At 44.9% G+C, this 22,075-nt stretch overlaps 1 protein-coding gene across 3 annotated transcripts in view; it reads right to left on the bottom strand.

Moving 5' to 3' along the window:
* Positions 1–302: 302 nt before the first annotated feature.
* The window catches only part of LOC143119301 (beta-1,4-galactosyltransferase 3), a 31,830-nt gene continuing 10,057 nt past the window's right edge, over positions 303–22,075 (bottom strand). For 2 of the 3 annotated variants that reach the window (XM_076280698.1, XM_076280699.1), the window contains exons 2-7: positions 12,677–13,832; positions 8,178–8,413; positions 6,666–6,853; positions 4,880–5,002; positions 4,048–4,152; positions 303–3,719 (exon numbers count right to left, since the gene is read on the bottom strand). In XM_076280698.1, coding sequence (XP_076136813.1) covers positions 3,470–3,719; positions 4,048–4,152; positions 4,880–5,002; positions 6,666–6,853; positions 8,178–8,413; positions 12,677–12,932 — 1,158 coding nt within the window. In that variant the 5' untranslated portion in view covers positions 12,933–13,832 and the 3' untranslated portion in view covers positions 303–3,469. The remainder of the gene's footprint in view (positions 3,720–4,047; positions 4,153–4,879; positions 5,003–6,665; positions 6,854–8,177; positions 8,414–12,676; positions 13,833–22,075) is intronic. The other variant, XM_076280700.1, reaches the window with a different exon arrangement.

Raw genomic sequence — 22,075 nt, forward strand, 5'->3', positions numbered from 1 at the left:
CTACAATCCTAAATCCTATCGGACCCCCTTTGTAAGTTTCTCTACCAAATTGGATGCTTTTATGATTAAATTATCCATTGTTTTGAACATTTGAGCTCAACTGCTCCACTGTAAGGATCTGTTTGGAAGTGTAAAGTATTAGATCATAATTAACATAGTTCTAGGCAAAAATACAAAGGCATTTTTTTCCAGACAGTGTTCAACATAGATGAAATACTTTTGGAATAGAAAAAGCCATTTAACCTCGGCACTAAATTAACCAAATCCTCCCCATGCTACCCATACATCACAGTAAGACTGGGACTGGTTGATTATTCGTTTTATTAATCATTATAATAAGGCAACTCTGGACTGTGCAGACTCTGATGAGAGGACAAAAACAAACATAGCATAAAGTGAGACGTTGCATTCTGCTGCATACAAATGTTTAGCACGGTTCTGCTAGAACCTCCTTTTGGGTGCTGAGGCCAAATGGAACGAAATGGAACAGACAGACACTGGCGACTACTAATGCTGACTGAGAAATGCTGCAATAAATCTGTCGTTTTCACACACAAATGGCCAAGAGTACGTTGGGATAAAAATTGTGGCCGGCGCATCGGATTCCCAAAAGTGCTTAAAAACAGCGGTCTATATTCATACGAAACATAATGTACAACATTTCATCCAGCCATGAGGTCCTGCATAGTTTGACCTTCTCTCCTTCCATCACACACACACACACATAGTGAATTGTCTTTATGTGTGCAGCGAATGGGTAAAGCTATAACGCCTCAGCACCCAACAGATCTGAGATCAGTCTCGTGAGCTGTGTGTTGATTTATCTCTTAACCCCCATCCTTCTTAGGATATAGTTCCAGTTTCCCGCTCCTCCTTTAGACCAATGAGCGAAGCATGAAATAATGACACCAGAGGGACGTCTGCAGTGCGTCACCTGCAACTATCTATTAACCTTTTTTTTTTTATATACAAATGTGATACATCAGACATCCAAGTTTTAGAGAGAGGAAGGAAAAAAGACAAAAACATGCCCAAGAAGAAAGGACAGGATATTAAGCTCATAGCATGGGCTGCTTGTCTCTAAAAAAAGCTTTGAGTGTAATGGATGACCCATGTGAGACAAAAACGTACCACCACCACCTCTCAATTTCCATACCATAAACAGCAGCATGTGAAACCACCATAAACTGTAAAAATACACACACACACACACACACACACAATTATCTCTCTTTCTCTCTCTCACACACACACACACACACACACACACACACACACACACAATTATCTCTCTTTCTCTCTCTCACACACACACACACACACTCACTTACACTTTTATCATACGCAATTTCATTTCATTTCATTTTGTACAAGACCCTCACTGGTCCAACAATTTAAACATTAGCTCAGAAGCTGCCTGCCAGACTCCTATCTTTGGTTTCAGCCCAGTAATAGTCTAGGCTCTCTGCTAAGACACACACGTTTGCATGAAGAACATGTTAATGCTGCAAATAAAAATAAAAAACGAACAGGTCTCTCCAGCTGGCGGAGTGAGGAGAGAAGCTCGCCTGAGAAGAGGCAGAAGGTATGAAGAACTCCAAGCCACATACGGAGTTATAACAAAGCGTGTGGATTACCGTGAAGCCTGCTCTCCACAGCCCCTAGAGGCCCTGGGCCACACAAGCACTGCTGAATGTGCTACAGTCACAAAAGTGAAATCTGTAACAGATGATTTCAACAAAGAAAGATCTCAACCCATCAGACAATCACATCAACTAATTCCTCACAAGTTGTAAGTTGTAGTGCTGAATTAAAAAGTAGTATTATGAAACTTGGTCACACACTATTCCGGATAACGGAGTAATCCTGCTTAGTGAAATGGCCTCCTGATCTTTGTGTTCCTTGGGTGACTATTTTTTTTAATTCAGGTTAAGCACAAACTATTATTTTCCTCCTCTTTCTTTATATATTTTTTCATGGCTACAGTATGAAAAAGGACTCACGACAGAACCATGCTCTCTATGCTAAACATGTTGTCACCTATGAATTTACCTTGGCTTCAGAAGGGTAGCTTTGACAAATAATTAAACAATCTGAACTACATAGGCAACTACATTGCTTAACCTACTCAGACAAATCCAGATTTTAGAAAATGCAACCTGTGGATACCTGTATATATAAAATAACGATACGCCCATATATCAGGTCCAAATGTAAAGGTCCAAACTGGCCCAGAGTTACTGCAATAGAAACGTGCAGTTGAAACATCACAAAGGCACAACCGTCAGGGCGTACTTAATATTTGAATAGCCAAAGTGTGGCCGCACTCTAAATCACAAAGCACTATTCTGGTGTTGCCCTCCAGGCTACAACACCGGATCAGGGAACTGAGGAACAGAGAGGGAGAATGGGATGAATGTCAGCTCGACACCTGATATGATCTCAAAGAGAAACAAACATGGTCCTCCCTCTAGGCTGCTCACCAGGAAAGGCTATTACGAGAAAAACGTCCAGGATATCTGTGAGAGACATTGTGAGGCTATGCATTTGATTATGTGAAGTTGATTATCTTCCTCCACTGCTAGTAACCACAGTAGTAGGTATCAGGTTGATATGCATGTAAGCGAGGGCTGGACATGTGAGTGAGTGTGAAACTAAACTATGTGGCCTGCGCTCAGCAGCACCCAGCTTCAATCTCTGTTTAAACTATGTGGCCTCTTTCTGTCTTCTGTCTCTCTCACACACACACACACACACACACACACACATACACACACATAGCTTTAAACACACAGAGTGTAAGATCAAAATGAGCACAACAGTATGCTAAGGCAACAGGTTTAAAATCCAAGTCCAAACTGCTTTCCTTGCTGTGATGACACAGCAGGTCCCATCTCTTGTTGTCACCGCAAACACAGCAAACAAAGGTCAAGTGTCACGTGCAGGGAGCGTCCGGGGGGGGGGGGGGGTAACAATGATGTTGTTGTAAATCACACACCGAGAGATACATTCAATGGTCTAATTTTCTTTTTTTTCCACCACAGTCTTTCTCTGCTAAGAGTATATGTGCCCCAGAGAAAAAAGTAACCCCCCCCCCAAAAAAAAAAAACTAAACAGTGACACTCAGGCAAACCCCCACACAGTTTGTTTTCTTCTTTTTGCTTTAGTGACAGGGGCCATGGTGATTGCTGCAGTCGCTTTTCCCTTCAGAGGCTAGCAGAAGGGTGGATGGACAAGGCAGTAGCGTGAAAGAGATTGGTCCTGGAATGGCTCTGCCAGTGGTCCCCCAAGATGTGGGAGGCGATGGACAATGCTGGGAGGCTTACAGGAGGACAGAGACACGTGGCCATTTGATAGGACTCATCCTCCTCGCTACCCAGCACCACCGACCACACTCCCGCTGCTACTACACACAGACACACAGACACACACACACAGACACACACACACACACACACACGCTGACTCCTCAGTGGTCTGGCGTGTCCTTGCTCACTATGTTCGTCTGCTTGTCCTTTTTGGCATGGGCAGAAGTGGGGGTGTGGCCCTCAACTGGGGCATCAGCGGTTTTTGGGGGCGGGTCGAGGCCCTCCTCTGTCCCGATGTTGACCGTAATGTTGGTGTAGAGCGGCTGGTAGTCCCGCGAGACGAGCTCGTACTCCAGTGAGTTCATGCCGTCCTGTTTCCACGTCTGCCGGGTCTTGGCCAGCATGTTGAACCTTTAGAGAAGACAGACAGAAGAGATTGAGCAGGAAAACAAAAAGGACAGACAAAAACAACAGGGAACACAATGAAACACATTTACTCTCCATTCATTTATGTACTGTACATGTTAACAGAGACATAAAAAAAACGAAGACAGTAAACAGACTTTAACTAACTACAGAACATTTCAGACTCTTCTTCAGAACATTTCAGACTTTTCAGAGACCTGAAATCCTCCACATATTGTGCTGCTGAACTCCCCTCCCCACTAACCACACCACGAGTTCCACTATGTGCTCATGGCATGAGTCACGGGGAAAAAACCCGAGAGCCGGACCGTACCTCTCAGGGTTGCGCTCGTTCCCCTCGTCCAGCTTGTGCTTGATCATTTTGTACCGGCCTACGTTCAGCGACGGGCGAGAGATCGCCATACCTGCCAGAGACACTCTGAGAAGAGGAGAGAAGAGAAGAGGAGAGAGGAGGAGAGAGGAGAGGGTGATGCAGAGGAGGAGAAGATAAAGGCAACAGGAGAGGCTGATTGAGAGAACAGTCCGAGTATAGACATGCTATGATATGAAAGGGACTCTGAAACATCAAACTGGGAGTAGCAAGCTGATGTCTCAGTGGGTCTGATGTGAACATGGGCGATAGCTTCTCACAAGGATTTGAAAATGAAGAGGTCTTTTTGGAGAGAAGAATCATTACTGTTTTGTTTGATTGAACAATTTGGGTTAAACATTTCCTAAATTTGCCTATACTTTCAGCTTCCACAAAGGCTTCATCTGTAATGTGAATGTGAAAAGCTCTCCTGCTCAGACACATGGCAAGCCAACAAAAAGGAACTGACAGCTGTTCATTCATAACTGCTCAACTCTATATTTTAACATAAGCCAAGCCAAACCAATGGGTGAGCTGGATTCTCTCAGAACCTTTACATGGATGCCCTTTTACATGATGAAACTAGAGAAGCAGGAAGTAATCATGTGATCATTAGCCAACTCTGCTAAAATAACATTCCCAGCTGACCCTGCAGTTGTTTATGGTTGGACATGGGCAAATGACCTTGAGTAGGGGGTAGTGGTAGGGGCGGGGACGCAGAGTTGGGTGTGTTGATGTGGGCACTCCATTCCACACACACACACACACACACACACACACACACTTCCTCACTCACCTGATCCCGATGTCGTCGTCCTCGCCTCCCCAGCCCCAGTAGTTGTTGGGGAAACCGTTCATCTTGAGGTACTGCTGAGGAGTCAGCGCAGACACGCCCCCAAAATACATCTTATATGGCAGCCTGCCCAGAAAAAGTGTACAGAGAGAGAGAGAGAGAGAGAGAGAGAGAGAGAGAGAGAGAGAGAGGGAGAGGGGGAGAGAGAGAGAAAGAGAGAGAGAGAGGTGAAGGAGAGAGGAAGGGAAAACAAGTAGAGTATACACAAATATAAGAAAAGGGCAAGGTAAAGAGTGTGGATGCGTGTGTGTGTGTAGGGGGATGGAGAATACACAAAGGGGCTAGGCAATGAGGTATGATGTGTGCATGATTACGCCATATCAAACAAAGGGAGGCCTACACCTTCTCCAGGACAGATGACTTGTTAAATAGACATGTACACGAAAAGAACATGACACAGGCCCTCCTGTACACAGACAAACCCCAGCAGACAAACAGGACAGAATCCTTAAGAAGGATTAGTCCTGTTTATATAAGGAGGCTCCACATACAGTTCAAACAGGAAAACAAAAAACACTTAGATACAGGTTCTTATTTATATAAAAGGACTGCTAGTTGTCAATTAAAAGAGAGCTAAAGTGAGATTTCTTACGGCTGAAGTGAAAACATTCCTGCTCGATTTACGAACAGGATAATCAGTTTGAATCATTCCTGCTCGATTTACAATGCAATCAGTTCGAATCATTCGTGCCATGACTGAGACAGAGTACACAAAGGCTGCATTCAGATTACAACTTAATGTGCGATTCTGATATCCCACACCGATTCCATTTTTTCGCCTACGTGGACAACCCACACTGATGCTGGTAACTGACGTCCATCAGAGACGTTATAATGGACACATCCATCACGGCTGTGAATGGAACGCATACGTCATCACATGTGCCTTCAACAGTACGGTCAACAAAGCTTGTGCATTCCAAGGCCACACAAAACACATCTGATCACATTCAGTCAGGTGGCATGTATCTTACCTATAATCTATATAGCGCTACACGTAGGACTGTATTCCATAACTGGGGACTTAGATATGCTAATTGAGCTGGGTTCGGAAATCAAGTCTGTGTCATAAAGATGTCTGCTAAATATCAGTCAGCTTTATCTTTATGAACAACTTATGACCCCTGCCAAATAAATAAATAAATAAATAAATAAATAAAACAAAAAAAACCTGTGTCCCATGTTGGCAAAAAAACCAAAATAACCTGGGTCTCACATGGGCAGAGTCTAATGCCCTGTGAGGTGGAGGGGATATCAAGCAGGTAGAAGCACAATGTATATAGACTAATGGTCTGTGTAGATTAAACATTTTTTTGTCTTCCACGATGGTCTTGACCATGATTGACCATGTCAGATTTGGCGATCAGAGAACCCAAAATTGCCACGTCTTGGTCGTAAGATTGGCCACATTACAAGGTCATGTAGCCTATCTACTGTAGCCTTCTCGTCGCGTGTCGTCATAATCTCAGTGTCAACACGGGAGTCATAGGAGATTCCCCAAAAATTCTGACATGCTAGTCTTTTGGTTGTGGAGTCGTGGAACCTCTCAGACAATAAATTGCGGGTCGTTGAATATGTCACATTACAAGTTGCTTTCCTCCTTCGGCGTCGTTCTCAACTTTTCATATTCGGGCATGACACTTGAAATTTGTCGGCTACGACAAAATCAGGCTGAAATCGTGTAGTCTGCATAGGGCATAACAAATGATAGGACAAGAGACACACTGACTTGTAGCCGAATTTGTCCATGGCTATGGCGGCGTGCTTGGGGTAGACGTCGCAGGTGTAGGTGTTGCGGTCATCCTCGGGGATGAGGTCCACATCGTGGAAGAACAGACAGTCCCAGTCCTCCTCGCGCATGGCCTCCCGTAAGCCGATGTTCATCAGCTTGGCCCGATTAAACGTGTAGTCCCCCGCCTGTCCAAACACAGTCATGGTCACGCATTAACACATCTATCTGTCCATACACTGACTCATCCATACATATGCTGCAATACATACATCATACATACTGTATAACAAGTTGTTAATGTCAACCTAATGAAATACAAACCCTTAACTAAATAGTGAATAACTGTGGTCACAGATATCACAATCTGTGATCACAAATATATGTCGAGATTAAATTTGATCACATACTTATCGATTTACGGATGCGAACCTACACACTAATTCCTTGCAATATTCCTGTAAATCCGAGCGAGCTCAGATGTGGTCGGTACTTGAGGCTGAAAAGCCTGGGGATTAGCAAGTCTAATCCCAGCAAGGCTGATGAGAGGTAGCCACCCCTGAGAGAGGAGACATGACAGAAAAGCCAAGGGTTTTGCCCCTGATCTTTGTTGGCTGTTTACTGACACTGAGTCCAACTCTCACATGTGGCCTTGGTAATACGTCCGAGCACACATCATGCTAGGGCTGGGCTCTGGCGAGTGCGGTGTTCAAACAATATTGTGCTGATGTCATGCACCAGGATACAAAACACTTACGCTAACATGCCTGATAATAGGCTAGTGATCGCAGGCTAGTGATCGCAGGCTAGTGATCAGAGGCCTATGCCTATTCTCTGTTGACACTTCATTTGGCTGAAATGTCATACATCAATTATTACGAGGGCCATTCTCGCCAGTGCAAGTTGGGTTAAAGTGAGTGTTGTGCTCAAGGGCACAACAGTGGCAGCCATGAATCGAACCCACAACTTCTTCTGGGCACTGTACTAGCCCAGGTCTTCATCCACTACGCTAGTAAAAAAATCCTCCTCCATGTAAAGTGAGTAAAAGTAGTAGACCAACGGCCAACACTGTAAAGCGAGAGATGAAGTGTGTACTTTACCAAAGCAGGGGCCGTTGTAAGTGGATAAGGAGATTTGGAATTATGGCTGAACACAACAGGCATGACATGTGTCTATTTGCTGCAGTACCATTGGCTGGTGCCAGGAAGCGCTGTTGAGTGACTTGTGACGCAGTGTTAGAGCTCACAGCCCATAGACTTGCAGCCCTAATTCCCCCTTACTATTTCATCACTGCAGCGTGCCTCATGGGCTAGCTGCAACACGCCTTTCATCTGACTAGCTTAATGTGTTCCTCTAGCAAGCAGTGAGGGCATTAGGAAAAACCACCACACAGAAATCAAGATTGCGACATGGCCCTGATATGAGCATGGGAAAGACTGAATTGGGTTGGAGAGGTGTCTGTCTGTCTGTCTGTGTGTGTTAAAGGGACAACTCTCACAACAGGGCTCTCACCTGGTGAATGACGTAGATACCATAATTGAGCTGTTGCCTCTGCAAGAATGGGTGTAGGTAGTAGAGGAGGAACTTCAAGTGGTGTTCTCGGTTTCTGTGGGGTACAATTATGGCGGTGCGATGCCTGGCCTCACAGTTCGGAGGCTGGTAACGACCTCCCCGAGTAACAAGTGGGTTCCTTCGTTCGACTTCAGCAAACGTCAAGCCCATGGGGAAAGTGACGCGGATTGGTCCGCCTACACACACACACACACACACACACACACACACAACCACAAGTAAGGGAGAAAGGGAAAAAAAAGAACACAACATTAAGCAAAGCACAAGCTGGAAATAGACCAGGGTTGGCTTAAGGGAATCATAGAACATTAAGACTAAATGATGTAATATGAAGCAAATTCAGTGTAGAGCGACTGCTGACTGCTTGCAGAAAGGCACAGCTCAGGATAAAATGAGTCTTAAATAATAACAAGAAAAGCGCTAGCATGACTTAAGACATGCTAATGATTAGGGCTGTCACTTTACGTTCGAAAATCGATTGCACAATCGATTGGACGATTTTTGGTATATCAAACTATGAAGAAGAACAAAGCGGTTGAATGAAGGGAGTTTGCAAAAAATTAGCGTATGAATGTCTTTGTCAGGGAACATTTGACTTTTCAAAACCATAGGCCTGGTAGTCGCTCAGACAAGGAGTTATAAGATAAAGGCAATACCATTTGTGTCACCTAATGCAAGACAAAATGTTGCTTGCGTGGTTAATTATTAGGTGATTTGATGACGGTTTTCAGCGAATTGGAGTGGCTCAAAGAGATAATGCGCTGATCGGTCGGTCTGGTTCATAGGTGTGCGTATTTATTGCAGGTTCGAATCCATTTTAATGCTATAAAGTGTGCAAAATTATAGCCTTTATTTTACATGTATTTTGTACGAGTGTTTGTAGGGTAATGATCATGGGATAGATATGAAATGCGACTTCAAATAAAAACAAGTACTTGTTTGTGAATGTTTGACAACTCCTGCAGCTGTGGTGAGAAACGCGAGCATGCACAAGGAAACCAGTAGGTGGGAAAAACCAGAAGGCACACAACACCTGCAGCAGTAGCCTGCAGGCACGAAACTTCACGCCAATAAATCATCAGAAATATTGCTGGCTTGCGTCTACAAGTGTCCTCTTTACGTTCGTCCAAATGCCTGTTAGTTGTTTGTGAATTGGCCTAGACCTATATTTGCCGTTGAAAATGGAAATGTCTGTAGATTTTACAATCGATTCAATGAACACTTATGTCTCAAAAATCGAACAGGATTTTTTTTACAAAAGTGACATCCCTACTAATGATCCGGGTCTGCAGTAAGCCAGTGATCCTTCAGAGGAAGACATGGACATATTCACAACTGTAAAAGCCAAGTCACATAGTACACAGTATCTATGGGAGAGGAGAAAGGCAACCTCTCGTGTAAACTCATTTGTTAGCAATACCATGGATGTTTTCAGCTTCAACTGGCTCACTTGAAAATGGCATTTTAACCTTTTTTCATCCTCTCTCAAGTCTTATCTAAAAGATTGTTCCTTCCCAACAACAGCCTCCTTTATCCAACTCAGGAAACATGCTCCAAACGTGCAGAAGGGTGGTGCAACCTCTCGTAAATCAACACTACACTCCGGTGGCACTGAGAAACCTTAGAAACAGGAAACGCAGCGTGGACAGTCGCAGCGTGGAGTGGACAGTCGGAGCTGGATTAGAGAGAGGGCGCAAGCATTGGTAATCTAGTTGCATTTTCTTGAACCCAGAAATGTTGAGTACCCTAAAGTTTTATTGCAGAAATGTTATCTATAGGCCTAGTGGATGGAATTCAACTTGGTTGCTAAAAGTTGCACTTAAGATAATTAAAAGGGGTAGCCGTGGCCTACAGGTTAGCACTTGTAACAGGAGGGTTGCCGGTTCGAACCCCGACCAGTAGGCGCGGCTGAAGTGCCCTTGAGCAAGGCACCTAACCCCTCACTGCTCCCCGAGCGCCGCTGTTGTTGCAGGCAGCGCACTGCGCCGGGATTAGTGTGTGCTTCCCCTCACTGTGTGTTCACTGTGTGTTGAGTGTGTTTCACTAATTCACGGATAGGGATAAATGCAGAGACCAAATTTCCCTCACGGGATCAAAAGAGTATATATACTTATACTTACTTATAAAAGGTAAATAGGGTAAACTTTTTAAATAATATATATCACCATGAAACTTTCTCAGTTGATTACTTATGTTAAGATGAGAAAAAAAATGTATTGCAAGTTTTTTTCTATTTTAATGCGTGGCTGAGAATGATGACGATGAGGTCGTGCGAAGACAAAACCGAAACTTATGTTGATAAACAGAAGTAGCAACGCCTGCAAAGTGCAAATGTCAAAGAATGCAGTAGGAAAAATGACATTTATTTACAGCAAAGGTAGACCCACATGCATTGTTTCCTGACTGTTGATGCTGTTTATGGTCAGTTTGTAAAGTTTAGGCGAAGTAGGAAGTAACGTTAGGGATCTCTGATCAATATGATTGGTAAGGCTGCTGGACCAATGATTTCAAAGTTAGTGCCCATCACGATGCAAGTGTTGCAAACGTTATCCTATCGAGATCTGACAGACTCTCTGTACAAATGAAATGTACGTACCAGAGTCTGGATATTTCCAGGCTAGGTCAAAATAATTTGGGAAAACACATATACTTGGGGGTCTGAGTTGGTGAAAACCTTTAAGGAACCTAGTCAGGAGGCAGTGTTGACCTATTACATACACTATTCCGGCCTTCACCGTGCCCATATGAAGAAAAGGATTGATTTTATTGAAGTGGTTTTGGGCAGAACATCCTTTAAACCGATGAGAGGGACATCTGTCATTTCCTTTAACAGCAAGCAGCGCGACAAACAGCGCATAGGTATTGAGGTGATGAGAATACACTATGCGCCGTGCTTTTGACCATCATTATAGAGCCCAATGCATATGCAGCCAGGCAGCCTGCCATCCTTTGTAATGGCACAAACTGGCCCTGAGGTCTGGGAGTCCTGGGTATTAGGCTTCAGGGGGTATGTCATGTACAGCATGCACACACACACAAAAACACACAATAACTACAAAAGCTGTATAGAGCATGCACACACTCAATAGCCTTCACCATCTTCATCATTTGTTTCCTCATTCCCTTCAGTCTCATCATCTTCTTGGTCTTTATCTGTATGTATTGTGATTGATTTGAGCGGTGGACATCACCCCCTTCACACTTGCAACTAATTTGTTACACTCGTTATACTTCCTGACACTGAGGCCGTCGGCCCACAGTTGCAAGGGTGGTTTTTCCGCTCACAGGCGCTAGGGGGAAGCGAGACGGCCAACATTCAACCCGAAAAAAGTAATATAACCATTCCAATGACGCTGTTAAATGAAGGTAAATTAAGCGAAAAAACTTGCATATTAAGCTAAAAAAACTGCATAGTGTGCCTTTAAGTTATACTGTATAATCCTGTAAGTTAATACTGGAAATTTGTTCTCTGCATTTTGCCACATTAGGAGCACACACACATACACGGAGCAATGGGCAGCCCTTATTCTGGGGCCAGTGGAGCAGTTGGGGGTTAGATGCCTTGCTTAAGGGCTCCTCATCCGTGGATGCGGGAGAGCACTGTTCAATCACTCCCCCCACCCACATTTTTCCTACCAGTCAGGGATTGAATCGGCCACCCTTCGGTCAAAGGTCCGATTCCCTAACCAGTAGGCCACGGATGCAATGTGCTGCAGCTACAGCTGGTGACATCGAGCAGATTAACTGGAGTCCATTAGCAACCTCTCACCCAAATTTAGTGATGTCTCTGGCTCTCTCTGACCAGCAGCCTTCCACAACATGACCTGAAGATGAGCACGCAGTACTGTATGTGCAGCATCAGGTTGCCATCAGTTGGAGGAAGCCTTTTAAGTTCAGGTGGCTTTTTACTGCAACTGTAGAACTGGTAGCAAGTGTTATTCATCAACTTGGCCTTCTTTTGCCCATACAGTGCGACAAAGAAGTATCTTATAGGCATTTTTCCACCGACAGAGAACCCGGGTGTTGCATGCAAAACTAAAGTTAGTGAGATGCATGAACGGGAGAATGATTTGACAGTTGTCCTGTAAAAATGGCAGAAATTAGCTGTGTAAAATGCTAGTTCTGCAGGCTAGTGCTAGTAGTTTACTCATGGCAACAGTAATCAACTGAAAAAGTTGCATGGTTATATGTATTATTTTAAAAGTTTACCCTATTCACCTTTTAATTATCTTATTATGCTAATTATGCAAATTGCCCAAAGTGCAACTTTTAGCAACCAAGTTGAATTCCATCCACTAGGCCTATAGATGACATTTCTGCAATAAAATTTTAGGGTACTCAACATTTCTGGGTTTACTATTGGGCTTATGGGGGATGCAACTAGACTATGGGGCAAAACCGGAGTTGGTATTACAGACGTGTGGCTGAGGTGGACTCACCAATGAGGGGGGACTTCTTGGGGCAGTAGGGGAGGTCCTCTTTGGCTGGACTCCGGGCCAGGACGGACAGGTTGGCGTACACGTCCCCTCCGTTGGTGCCGTTGCGTGCGTGAGACGAAGGCTCCGACTTGCGGAAGATCCGGAAGAAGTATGAAACCCTCCGCTGGTAGCCTTCCCGCGACAGCAGCGCCATGACGACCAGCTGCACGCCCAGGAACATCACCAGGTAGCGCCATTTGGACTGTAGCTTGACCATGGCAACCGCCTGCAGGGGTCAATGTGGTCGGCGGGCACACCTGGCTCAGCTCAACTCGTCTGTGTTCTAAAGAGCCTGCGGGTGGAGGAGGTTATGGAGTGGCTTGGCGGTGAAAGAAACCAGGAAGTCACCCTATGGTGGTCTCATTCCTCTGAGAGGAGCCTTGTGCCCACTTCAAAACCCAATAACACAAGTTCAGAGAGCATGAATAAAAAAAAAAAAGCTCAACCCTCCCTACAGCTATGAGTATATAGTATGTAGTGCTGACGAAACTTGGACGAGAGCCAACAAATATAAACCAGTTGTATAGGGTCTGGAGTTAGTGAGGTCTTGGAATGTAAACCTTTTTGTTAGAAAAAACAAAAAGAAGTTGAAAGTAGATACAAAAGGCACTTGTGAGTGGGGAGTTGCAACAAGGAGTCACAAAAATGTTCCGATGTTTCTGATTGCTGTGGAATGTGCGACGTTAGTCTTGCTGTGGAGCAGAAACCTGTCAAGTTCTCACTCGTCGCGGGTCTTTCACGTCCATTTCAGTTTCATTCCGAGTCCTCGCTGATTATCCGTCACAAACCCTCTGTGGAGGCGAGGCGCACTTCACACAGACGAGAGTCTTTTTCTGGGCATCGTCCATGCTAGAACCACATCTCTCCACAGCAAAGAGTTGTGGTCTCTCAGCTGCTCACTCTTGACCAATGGCCAAGAGTCTAGCTGTTGTAATTGTGAGTGTGTGAGTGTGCGAGTTTGAACATGTGTGTTTGAGTGTGTGGAGGAAAAGAAAGACAATGAAAAAGAGGGGAAGGGATATCCAATACCCACTGCTATTGTCCCATGTTGTCGCCGTCTAATTGTAGGGTCCAGTAAACCGGCCGGACAAGGTCAGGGACAGAATTATGGGTTTCCCTGTAGAAGAGAAAAGAAAAAAGAGGGGGGGGGGGGGGGTTAAGGCCTGATGCTAAATCAAACACATGAAAACATCCATTCCTATTTAAACACAAAGCAACATTATACCAGAACTTGCCACTCATCCTCAAATTCATTTTGAAGGAATATGGTGTTGTGTCATGGAACAGTAGGTAGGTGGGTACCTCACTAATCTCAACCCAAATGTTCTTAGAAATCTGTGTCCCCTCATCCCCTACCACCCCCGCTACTACCACCCACACACACACCCCTCCAGCCCACCTCCATTGAGGAGGGCTGCCCTTATCTGATGGGCGCTGTCCCATTGGTCTTTGACAGCCAGCGCTAGCAGCAGCTTGTGTTTGTTTTCATCCCTTCCTGAATACCACAGCTCAAGTGCTCGGACGGGATCAAGCATGGGGTGGGTGGGTGTGTGTGTGTGTGTGGGGGGGGTGTTTCTTCCAACATGGCCACCTCTCAAGACTTGTGCTGTGCTGCTATTGCTTCAGACTGTTGTCTAGCTGTGAAGCCCTTGTCTGTCTCACATGGCCTCTCTGAGGATCGTGTGCATCTGTGATTACAAATCAATTAGTGCTCATTAAAACGGCCACACTCAGATCTGCTAATCCTAATCCCACGAGCGGCGATGGGATTGGCAGTTTACAGAAGAGACAGAGAGAGAGGGGGTGGGGGGTTGGGGGAAGTGGAGTGACAGGATGTAGAGAAATAGTTTGAGTGAAAGCAATGTGTGTGTGTGTGTGTGTATGGTGTGAAGGAAAGAAAGCAAGAAAGAAAAAGAAAGAAAGAAAGAAAACAAGAAAGAAAGAAAGAAAGCAAGCAAGCAAGAACGTATTTGAAGAGCACCACTGTAGCGTTACATTTGTGGGCCCATTTGAGCATTTCTGCCTAATCCCTAGTCAATCCCACGCACACTCACAGGAAACTGGTTCATTAAGCATAGCTCATTAAGATGGGAGATGGAGAGAGAGCAAGCAGTGGGGGAGAAAGAGGAATCAGTGGGGAAGGGGGGGGGGGAGAAAGAGAAGAGTGAATGAGAGGAGATATAAACAGAGCCAGCACATCAGAGACGGGAGAGAAATTGAGTAAGCACAAAAGGAGAGGGGAGCAGAAAAAGGCAGAAAGGCCAGGAGAGTAATCAAGGATAAAGAGGACAGAGAGAGAGAGAGAGAGAGAGAGAGAGAGAGAGAGAGAGGGGGGGGGGGGGGGGGGAGACAGAGAGAGATCAAGCTGGCAGGAAAATGGAGAAAGACAGACAGAGAAAGAGAGGGAGGAGAGGGAAGGGGAGGGGAGGGGGAATGCTGGGAAAAAGCCAGAGCTAATGACTTCTTTTTGTGGTTGGAAATGAGCAGATGGAGGGCTGACCCTTCAGAGCTCTCTCTCCCTCATAAAAGACCAGCTCTGCACACTGAGACAGCCCGCACTACACTTGAACATAGCATATGAGGGTGGAGAGAAATCACACACACACACACACACACACACACACCCCTTATGTAAATAACGCATAGAATTGACTAGAGGTATGCAGGATGAGGCAGTTCAGCCAGGCGGTTCCAGGACTTCCTGCAGAAATACAAACTAAGACCAGCTCTCTGGACAGCAACCTAATGCATCTGGAGAATGGAAAACACAGAGCCTGGAGCCCGAGTAGCTGCACTGTTGCGTAAGGCACATTTTTTGCTTGTGTAGAACAGAATGGAAACGGCATGAGCAGTAGAGCGGTGATGGAGAGGAGGAAAGAAAGATGTTGCTGTCGTCCATGCTTGTTCATCTCTCCTTTCTCGTCTTCCTTTCTTCACTGCTCCCCCTCTCCCTCCGCATCCCTACATGTCTCCCCCTCTCCCTCCGCATCCCTACATGTCTCCCCCTCTCCCTCCGCATCCCTACATGTCTCCCCCTCTCCCTCCGCATCCCTACATGTCTCCCCCTCTCCCTCCGCATCCCTACATGTCTCCCCCTCTCCCTCATCACCATACGCACGTCCCCTTCTCCAGCGCTCCTGTTTCTGGGCACAGTCAGCATTTAAAGCAGCAGCGCAGGCATGACTAACGCTGGCCGCCTCGGCGAGCCAAATCATGTGCAGCGCCATCCCCTTCTCCTCCTCTTCCTCTTCACTTGCTACAGGCTGCAAGGCCTCTGAGCCTTTGTCAGAGAACGCATCCTATAAATGGGCTGCCTCCGCTGCCTGAGGTCATTAATACCATACCACACACACACACAGTCACAAGCCATCTCTCGCACACTCACACACACACAATCACACATGCCAATGCACACACAGAGTCACAAGCCATCATACACACACAAGCCACAAGTCATCACACATGCTCATACAGTACGCACACACACACACACACACACACACACACACACACACACACACACACACACACACACACACACACACACACACACACACACACACACACACACACACACACACACACACACACACACACACACACACACACACACACACACACACACACACACACACACACACACACACACACACACACAAATGGACTGTGTGGTGAGTATGTTGGAACAGAAGACTTGGCATGAGAGAAGGACAAAAGAAAAAAGGCTTCTAGCCAAGCCGGCTTGGACATATTTATAGATGTGTGTCTGGCGAGCGCCTGGGGATGTGCATGTTGGATGTGGGAGATATAATCCTACATAGATAGAGTCCTACCTGAGAAATCACAAGTCCCTGGCTGCCACATGCTGCCCTAGCTAGCTCCAGTCCCCTCCAGCCCAACAACCAGACCCCAGTGGGCCAGAAAAGTAGACACAGACCCCCCCCCCCACCATCACCAACACAATCTCTACACCATCAGTCAAACAGCATAGGAGGAGGAGGAGGAGGAGGGCGTACTGGCTGGCCGACCTCCGAGTGAAGGACAAAAGGAGACAACTACGACTGCCTGTGTAAGGTAAACAGTAGCGATGGTCCCAATACCATTTTTTTTTTCAAACCAAGTACGAGTATTTACATTTGTGTATTTGCTGATACCGAGTACCAATATTTCTACCACAAAATAACTAGCATAAAATTGCAATGAATTTCCTTCTCTGCTCTAGTTGCTCTAATTATTAAACTGCTTGGTTGAATTTCCCATTGTCCTACGTAATTTAGAACGACCATTAACCGTATGTTATTTGCACACCTATGAAGTAGATCCATTTTTTTGGCCGTATCACACTTGTATATTAATTTGCCGAACTCGTTCTGAAGTTTAAATGAACTGTCACGTTGCATCCAAGCTGTAAAATGCAGACTTTCAGAACATGGCAACATTGTAGCTTATGACGGATGTGGCTTTTAGCTAGATGGATGAAAGCAGGCTAAGTAAAATAGCGATGTTTCAAAGCTAAAGTTCATCAGAATCTTGGGATACGCCCGCTTGACAACGGGAGAGATAGAACTAACGACTGGCCTTTGGCCGTAGCAACCATCCATTTAGAACTAGTAACGGCAGTTTGTCCTGCAAGTTGAGAAATTAGTTGATATGTGTCGGAAGAAATTAGTTCTACAAATAAGACAGTTTTAGCGATTAAAGCGTTTAAATTGTAACACGAAATGAACACAAGTGGCAACAGTGGAATAAGCGGGATAATGGACTGCACGGTGGTCTGTTCACAGAAATTAATGCACTTACGAGGTTTAAGTGCATCGATTCCTCCGCTTCGCGTCGGGGCCGTTTTACAACCTTGACCGTGCATTAACTTCTGTGAATAGACCACCGTGTCGTCTATTATCCCTTACATCAGGGATTCCCAAACTGTGGTACGCGAGCTGCCACTAGGGGGTACGCGAGATGAAAAGGGCAATGGCGGAAAGGAGTTAAAAATGATTAATTAATGAATACTCTAATTAATTCATAAATAATACATAATTTCGAATTGGGTTATAATGATATGGAAACATGAAATTAAAGGAAATCATTTGTAAACTCTATAATAGGCTATGTTTTCATTAAAGCGATTGAAGAGGAGAAGCGAGAGAAACAGAGCAGGACACGGGTAACGATGGAATGGGGTGGGGGACAGACTAATGAAGGTGGAGATGGAGCGCAGGGGGATAAAAGAAAGAACGAGACAGAAAAGACTGCGCAAAGAAAACAAAAGTATGATAAGGCATACAGTATAGCCCTAGGCTTCACGTGGATTGGGAGACAGACTGCCCAAAGCCACAGTGCGTGGTCTGCAGTGAGATGCTACCAAACCATTCTAATGTGGTTCTCCACACTGTTTTTTTTTTAACGTGAGAGCTCATAGACCAGTTCCACATTTTGATTATGTTATCATGTAGGGCGGCTAATTAAACAACGATGCCTGGAATGCGTCAATAGAATGTGTTACTTTTTGATGTGTTGGATGGTGGGGGTACGCGAGCCGAGTCAGGATTTAGAAGGTGGTCCGTGGGGAAAAAAGTTTGGGAACCGCTGCCTTACATAATATATCAAATAAAAGTAGTAGTAGTTATTTTAGTAGTAGGAGTATCAAATAAAATATATTTGGCTATATATCAGGCTATTTCAAACCAAAAATAAGCTGTTTACAGGGCAGCCGTGGCCTACTGGTTAGCACTTCGGACCTGTAACCGGAGGGTTGCTGGTTCGAACCCCAACGACCAGTAGGCACGGCTGAAGTAGGCACCTTGAGCAAGGCACCTAACCCCTCACTGCTCCCCGAGCGCCGCTGTTGATGCAGGCAGCTCACTGCGCCGGGATTAGTGTGTGCTTCACCTCACTGTGTGTACACTGTGTGCTGTGTGTGTTTCAGTAATTCACGCATTGGGATAAATGCAGAGACCAAATTTCCCTCACGGGATCAAAAGAGTATATATACTTATACTTATTTTGTCTCACTAAAATCTGATAGGGCAACGAAACATGATCCCTTTGTAAAATTGGTGTGGCTCCTTTAAGTTAGTGGAGCGAGTGGCTAGGCCCACATTAAAATGTAGGGTCTGGGCACTCACCGTTCGCAGTGCACAGTCCGAGGGGCGGGATAATCGGTTGTCTTTCAAATTCCCTCTGCACGCAATAGACCTCTCCAGAATAAGTCCCGCCTCCTAACTTCCGTATCCATCCAACCTTCGGTCGTCAAATGTCTATGGGAAATAACATGGCGTTTTGAAAGATCGTACCTGTCAAACTCTGTAGGTGACAAAGTAGAAAAAGCTGCTGGGCAGATTGGCCTACACACTTCTGCCATCTAGTTTCCACTGGATTTTTTTATTTTCGTTGCCGTTTAAGTAATATAGTCTATAGTATACTACTTAAACGGCACCGACAATCAAAAAATCCAGTGGAAACTAGATGGCAGAATTGTGTAGGCCAATCTTCCCACCAGCTTTTTCTACTTCGCTACCTACAGATGTTTTACCGGTATATTTCGAAACGCCATGTTATTTCCCATAGACAATCGACGCCCGGAAGTTGGATGGATACGGAAGTTACGGAGGCGGGACTTATTCTGGAGAGGTCAATAGGACAGCGCTATGAGTCCCATGCGTTTCCCCATAGACATGCGTTCCCCACCAGCGGAGCTAGTTGGCTAGTTCAAACTTTTGCCAAATTAATAAAAGCTTAACTCGTGTCACACTGTTCGCCAACAGCAACATTATGTTATTTGTTTTCAAGTAGCAGGGAATTAAAGCCAAACCGTTGCCTCTGCCATCAATCATTATGTTCAGCCCGCCTAAGACTCTATACACGATTTGATTGGCCTGATAGAAGTTTATTTATTCGAGCTCACAAGCAAACGGAGAGTTGCTAGATTTCTAGGCTACTCAATGAGAAAGGAAAAGAGAGAAGATGCTGCTGCTGCTGTTGTTGCTGCAGAGCCCATCTACAGCTTGCTGCCAAAGTAGAGTTAGTGAAGGAGACTTGCATTGTTTAAACTATTAGTCATTGAAGAAAGCAGTGATTTCTCACACAATATGTCCTCTCCCTGTTACTCATGACGTACAGTTTAAGCACTGACTTAACTTGGAGCATATAATGATCCGACTAACGTTACGATCTGGAGCAGAGACAGAAAAGTGTAACATTACTCAGTAAAAATTACAACATGTGAGTTTACAAAACGCTATACAAATTAGATGTATTTATCTACTGAAACGGAAACTCCACAGAGTTTGTTTTGTAGGCTGCTTATCCTCAACTAGCGCGAATGCAGAGCTAAACCAACACACCAGCCACGCACAACAACTACAAGGCACATTCACAGTTTAGGTGAGCTATAGTTTAAACTGAGAACCATTTGTGCCAGATACACGCAGATACATGAATCTAGCTAGTTGTTTGTTGTATGTTTTTGAAGCAACACTGATAAGCGTCGCAAGTAGGCTACATGAAAGCACAGCGTCAGTTTCTTGAAAGCAGCAGCTAAGCTACTATGATTTAGGGCAGGGGTATTCAATTAATCTTCAGCGAGGTCCAGTTACGGAAAATTTCCTCAAGCAAAGGTCCGGAGCATCATAATGTTTAACTTGCGTGTTTAGGCTATGTAGGCTATATGTATGTATAATATTAGGATGGATGGATGAAGCCTAGTTGTAGATAGATAAGACAGATAGATACATACATACATACATACATACATACTTTATTGACCCCCAAGGGAAAATTCAAGAAATAGAACATTGTAGGCCTAGGCCTAATGTTTAATGTGAAATAAAATAAGTAGCCTAAAAGGCAACATTCGAAATGAGGAGAAATAAGGCAAGATAAGAGTAATTGGGGAGAAAAACTGAGTAGCCTTGGCTATTTTTAAGATCTTAACGTGAACTTAAAATACAATTTGAGCTGAGACAAGGATGGATAGCCCACAGCTGGTTCCTTGAACCCAATAATCAGCAAGTTTAATTTATTTATTTTTTAGTTTTTTTTTATGTTGACCCGAAATCCTGGAAACCCAGGAACATCACGTTGTTGGGCAGTGAATGCATGTAGGCTTAACTAGATTGTGGTTGATCAATCATATTGCCTTCTTAAATCGGTTTACTGTTGAATGGGCCTAGCCTACCCTATGCTTGCTCAAAATATATGCTTTGTCTAGTAGAGATGCTTCAAATTGGCGCTTAAAATCGCCTGTCTCAGAATATATAGAAGAGGTCCAGGGCAATTCCGCGCAAAACTGTCACATCCATATTTAGTTGGCGTTACGGACGTGTTTTGCGTGGTATTGCCCCCGCATCGTTATATAAAGCTCTCTTCTCGCTGTCTAGCTTTATCCTCTTTGAGCAATCGATGATTTGAAAACTTACTTATCGTTAACTTAGATATCCATCTGATTGTTTCTCGTCCCGTCTCCTCTCCTCGCTCGTTTCAGGCTATCAGTCTCTTCTCCATAGTAGGCTACTTTACTCACTGACTCGACTTTATCAGAATTCACAGATTTCACTGGCAGAATACCAGTGTAATAAAGTGGTATTGGTGGGTGGTACAAGTATATGGGCCCAGTATAGGCCAGATCCCCAACGCAAGTATCGGCATCGGCCCATCCCTACTAAACAGGAAAGACCAGTCAAAAGTACAAATGCAAACTAAGAGACTTGGAATTGGAGGTCTTACGAAACAGTGCAGAAAGTGGTTGGCGTGCGCGCGTGTGTGTGTGTGTTTTTTTTTTTGGGGGGGGGGGGGGGGGTGCTGAGGAAATGTGGAATACTTGAAAACATCTGGAAAGCATCGCTGAGATTTTTGTAGCAGAGGAGAGAAGAGATGGTAAGAAGAGGGGGATGTAGCAGAGGAGAGAAGAGATGGCAGAAGAGGGGGATGTAAAAAGAGAGGGGGAAAGGGAGGGAGGAACAACACACAAAAAGAAGAGACTGAAACAACCAGGCAAAGAGAGAGACAGAGACCAGGGAGAGAGAGAGACAGACATGGGGGAGAGAGAGAGACCAGGGAGACAGAGACCAGGGAGAGAGTGTGAGAGAAACAGAGACCAGGCAGAGAGAGAGAGAGAGAGACAGAGATAAGGGAGAGAGAGAGAGAAAGAGAGACTTTTGACTTTTATTGAACCATACTATGGATCAATTACTCAACCCCCCCCCCCCCCCCCCCCCCCCGTTAATACACACAGCAAACCAGTGGTACATAATGTTGTTTCACCATTTAAAAATCAGTCTTCCATCAGCAAAATGGATCAAACCTTACCCACACACCATTTACGTCCAAACCAAGTTATTTGTAACTTGGAAGGCATATTCC

The sequence above is a fragment of the Alosa pseudoharengus genome, unplaced genomic scaffold (genome assembly GCF_046254945.1).
Source record: "Alosa pseudoharengus isolate Yale_2024_CS ecotype anadromous, Long Island Sound unplaced genomic scaffold, YU_APseudo_1.1 YU_APseudo_1.1_scf_12, whole genome shotgun sequence".
Classification (NCBI taxonomy): Eukaryota; Metazoa; Chordata; class Actinopteri; order Clupeiformes; family Clupeidae; genus Alosa; species Alosa pseudoharengus.